The 5,000-nt window shown below is 41.8% G+C and overlaps 1 protein-coding gene across 3 annotated transcripts in view; it reads right to left on the reverse strand.

Moving 5' to 3' along the window:
- LOC135111038 (forkhead box protein L2-like) overlaps window positions 1-5,000 on the reverse strand; it is a 59,131-nt gene that overhangs the window by 15,902 nt on the left and 38,229 nt on the right. For all 3 annotated transcript variants that reach the window (XM_064023945.1, XM_064023947.1, XM_064023946.1), the window contains exons 6-7: window positions 3,996-4,176; window positions 3,369-3,486 (exon numbers count right to left, since the gene is read on the reverse strand). In XM_064023945.1, coding sequence (XP_063880015.1) covers window positions 3,369-3,486; window positions 3,996-4,176 — 299 coding nt within the window. The remainder of the gene's footprint in view (window positions 1-3,368; window positions 3,487-3,995; window positions 4,177-5,000) is intronic.

The raw sequence follows: 5,000 nt of genomic DNA on the forward strand, positions 1-5,000 counted from the left end.
GCCTTTCAGAATTGATTAGATATGGTGCAAGTTTAGGGTACCGCTTCGAAACAACCACAAACAATGAAAGAAGCAGTTGAGCAGTTCAGGGCTTTTATAAGTGCTTGCGGTCTTAGTTTTGTTCATTATAATCGTCAGCTACGGATACTCAAATGAAGAACAAAGTGCCAGACTGTCATATGCGCTCAGAAATACTTAACATCCTGCAGGCGATCTAATGTATATACTTCTGGCCCAGCACGAGCAGTCACTAGAGACGTATGAGAGAGGAATGTTTGAGTGCATGAGGTGTGACGCGGTGGCCAATAATGGAACCTGAAAAAAAGAAGAAAAAGAAGAAACAGCTTTACAAGTGTACATCTGGAGCTGAGTGGTGGCGGATATGGAGAGGAAAGAAGGGTGGAGCCGCGCACACTTCTCTCTGCCAGGCGAGGGGAGGTTGGCTGGATTCCCACTTTTATGCCTGTCTCCTCCATCAAAGAAAGGTATAATAACAGTCGAGTAAATCAGTGAGCAGTGAAATGGGAATGTACACTGCGCAATTCTTGGGTATGTTTCATTAGTAAATATTCTAAATGAGGCCAAAGATGTGTTGTTTTCAATGATGAAAATTAATTTGCGTTTAGATTGTGACCGTTGTGAAGCTGATACCTGGCTGAGCAGAGAGAGAGAGAGAGAGAGAGAGAGAGAGAGAGAGAGAGAGAGAGAGAGAGAGAGAGTAGAGTTTATACCACCATCATAACATTCCCCTTCAATCACTAATATGTCTGTAAATGTCGATGAAACACAACGTATTCGGTATCACGCTTGGTGGTGATGGTGGTGGTAGTGACAGTGGCGGCAGAGGTGGTGGCGAAGATGCAGGCGGCGGGGGGAGCGGGCAAGGTCTAGTAGCGGAAAGCAAGTATGGCGTTAGATTGAACGTGGCGCCCATGTTGCAACCTCCTGATAAAGCACCGCGTCTTGCACACCGGTGGAAACTGAAGGGAAAGATTCGTGTGTGGCTTTGATCAGCTGTTGGTATGAGGGACGTGCGTGGTTCTGCCCAAGGTTCTGTGCTTCACTATTTTCTATGATCGAAGAAGGCCGGCCAGAAGCACAAAAGAAAAGAAAAAGAAAAGACCGCTAAATTGCTGGCTCAGAAAAAGTGAAAGGGGTAGATGATCTCCAGAATTATATGCCATAAAATTCCCTATAATAAAATATCCAACATGAACTATTTCTAACCAACAGTTAGGTTAGTTTAGTATAAGCTGCAGCACACTTTTTTATTTCAACTACTGCACTTTACATTTTATTAGTTTTTTTTTCATTTAATGTTTTACCTTTCGGTTACCTTCACGCCTCTCATTTCTCTTCTTTTCGCTTCGTGTGTACTCATGGTAGCAGCAGAAATATTGTCCTTGTTATTCATACTCGTTCATATCTTTCCTACTCTTTTTCTTCCATTAGTTCTTTTCCTCTAGTTCACTTCCACCTTTATATTCTCATTTCATTCCTTTCGCTTTTTTTTTTTTTGTGCGTCCAGTAAGGAGATAAACGCATGATCTTTATTTCTATTCACATTCTTTTTCCATCAATACCTTTCCTACACACATTTCATCACACCCCACACGTCCTTGTCCTCACACACTCATGCAGTTCTCCCTTTAGTCTCTGTTATGACAATGAAGCCTTCAAGTATTCCATGGCCAAGTAAGAATGAACAGGATCAAATTTCCATCGACTACATTAATAAACAAGCCATCATTTGTCATCTTCCCCCCCTCAGTAGCAGTCACCAGTGGCATTTCCCGTTGAGATGAAGCTGTCGAGGAAATCAGTATTGCAATATTTCCTGCCGGATATTAATAATTAAAGGATAACCAGAAATGAACCTCCCTCCGTTTTCTTTGTTTTCTTTTGCTGCTTGTAGGAAAATTCATCTTAATGCTTGTGTCCTTCAATGCACCCTTTGTTTCCTCGTAAAAGCGAAGGCGTGTAGCAATGTAAGTAAGGCACGACGTTACTTGTGTATCTTCTTTTCATGTGTATCTTCCATCCCTATCACTGGCAAGCTTTGGAGGTCCTTCTTATATGTTTGTAATAACTTCTTACCACTTCGAATATTTTCAGAGACAATTATTTTCAGAGAGGAATATCAAAGAACCTCCACACTAACTTACTCTAAACTGCTTTTCTAACGGGGTGGTTTTATTTGATTTCTTTTACCTTTATTTATTTATTTTTCCTTTTTTTTTTGTGTGTGTGTGTACTCCTTCACACACACGAAAAGAAATCTGTTTTAATTCATATCTTAAACTTTTCTATTTATTTTTATTTATTTATTTATTTATTTATTTATTTTTATCTATTTTTTGAGGGGACGGGAGCCGCAACTGAACGCTTTCTTTTCCTTTTTGTACATCCCTCTTAACATGTTAAAGAAAAGAAAAAGAAAAAGAAAAAAAAAAGAAAATCGAGCTTACATTATGTCACACTCAAGTTTCTCTATTACTACTACTGCTACTACTACTACTACTACTACTACTACTACTACTACTACTACTACTACTACTACTACTACTACTACTTCTTCTACTACTACTATTTCTATTTCTGCTACTGCTACTAAAATAGAGATTGTTCCTAGCATACAATAAGGCTGCCTCGGCGCTGTGTCACAAAACCTCCAGTAACGAGCGCAGGTGTTATGGGAAAGGTGTGCTGACTGGACAAAGCAGCGTCACGTTCCGAGGCAGACACAACCTCGGCACGGCGGTGGTTTGCCTCCCACGGAAATATCAGTCCAGATTCTTGTCTCTTGTTATAACAGCTCAAATGGAAGTTATTTGGGGTTTTCAAGGGTGTTTTTATGATTCTAGGGATAATTTAACGAGAATTAGCACCACCAGTAGGAAAAAACCCCGTGCGAACTGGATTTTTCATCTCTATGGTCTTTGAAAATGGTCCTTGCTAGAGATCAGAGCGTTTTACAATACAAGTCCTGATCGTACTAGTATGAGACTCCTAGATTCGTGTTCCTTCATCGTAAGAATGCCCTTCGTGAAATTTGCGCTCCTTATAGCAGAACTTTGAAATTTTAGTATATTCTGTTTCTTTGTACTGATACTTTTTAATAGATGATAGATAGATAGGTAGATAGATAGATAGACAGACAGATGGATAGTCATGAGCACGCCCTTGAAAACACTAATACGACCCGAAAAAGACAGATAGATAGATAGATAGATAGACACACACACACACACACACACACACACACACACACACACACAAACAAATAAACAGAAAGAGAAACAAAGCAGCAACAAGAAGTAACGCGTCCGGGCTGGTAACAGAAAGCCACGGGGGAGGTAGGTACTCACGGGGAGATCTGGAAGATAGGGTAGGGAGGGTAGGGCTGCCGCAGGAGGTTGGCAGGGCGTCTCATTCTCCGTCGCCGCTTGAAGTTACCGTGCTCGAACATATCCTCGTGCTGGGGGTCTGTCGGAGAGGCGGGGGATTAAGGGTGGGGAGGCTGCGTGTTACCAGCGCACCGCCAGAGAGAGTGACTGATGGGTTTAGAAAATTTAGGTGCCTCTGTAGCGGGATCATATGGTGCGTGGTGGGGGGGAGTGTGTGTGTGTGTGTGTGTGTGTTTGTGTTTGTGTGTGTAGGGGGGTTGGTAGGGATGGTGTGGTGGTGGTTGTTAGTACTCGTAGTGGTAGTGGTGGTATATTTAGTATTAGTAGTAAAAGGAAAATAAACCGGTTACTACATCATCAAAAACAGCAACAACAACAACAACAACAACAACAACAACAACAACAACAACAACTGCTACTACTACTACTACTACTACTACTACTACTACTACTACTACTACTACTACCATCATCATCATCATTATCATCATCTTGATTTCTATAGTACTACTACTACTACTACTACTACTACTACTACTACTACTATCACCATCACCACTACCACCACCACCACCACGCCTCACTCACCAAGCGTCCAATAGTTTCCCTTGCCGCCGCCGCCGCCGCTCCCATCCCGCGGCTGCTTCAGGAAACACTCGTTCAGGCTCAGATTGTGTCGGATGGAGTTTTTCCAGCCCTGCTTCTCCTTGGCGTTCTCCTTGGCGTAGAAAGGGAACTTGTTGGCGATCCACTGGTAAATCTCGCTCAGCTGGTTGACAATGTTAGAATTTGCTTAGTTAGTGTGGTTATTGTATTATTATTTATTCATTTTTATTTATTTATTTATTTATTTTTTTAATCGGGTCCGTCATGTTTTTTTTTGTATTCTTGGGATTAGTAATTGGTCTCTCTCTCTCTCTCTCTCTCTCTCTCTCTCTCTCTCTCTCTCTCTCTCTCTCTCTCTCTCTCTCTCTCTAAGTGTTGCATCGTAAACCATAAAGTAAGTTTTATAGGCTGTGAATTAGCGGTTACTGTAGAAGTGGATGTATACGCTCAGTTGCCGTGGATTTTGTTGAGCGTTCACGTCTTCAGTCCGTGCTTTATTAATTCAAGTGTGTTGGAAATTGACTGGTTGATAATTAAGTAGGCTTACTGATGGCCCAGGCGGCAACACTAGTTCGGTATACTACTAGATTATATAAAGGGTATCACCTTCCACTTATTTTTGTTCCTCCCGGAGACGAGACAATCATATTTCTGCGGCTCACTCATCTCCACTTCATACCTGTCGTCTCACACTTTGAATTCACTTAAATATGCCACTTTAGATTCCTGCCTTATCTGGTGTTTGTTGTCCACGCACTCTCCGCCCCTCGCCCCGCCTCCGCCTCCTATTGCTCTCGTACTGTGTTTGTGGTTTATTTTAATGCCTCGACCAAGTCCCTCCTTCTGGACCATCTTTCAAGTCCGTTCTAAATGATGAAACTCCCTGAAGAAGGTTAAGCGATTCAGGAGAGGAATATCTTGCGAAACTGTTTTGTTTAAACATCTCTTTTCATAATGAACTCTGGATTTATTGAGGACGAGAGAAGG

Source organism: Scylla paramamosain, chromosome 21 (assembly GCF_035594125.1).
Source record: "Scylla paramamosain isolate STU-SP2022 chromosome 21, ASM3559412v1, whole genome shotgun sequence".
Lineage (NCBI taxonomy): Eukaryota > Metazoa > Arthropoda > Malacostraca > Decapoda > Portunidae > Scylla > Scylla paramamosain.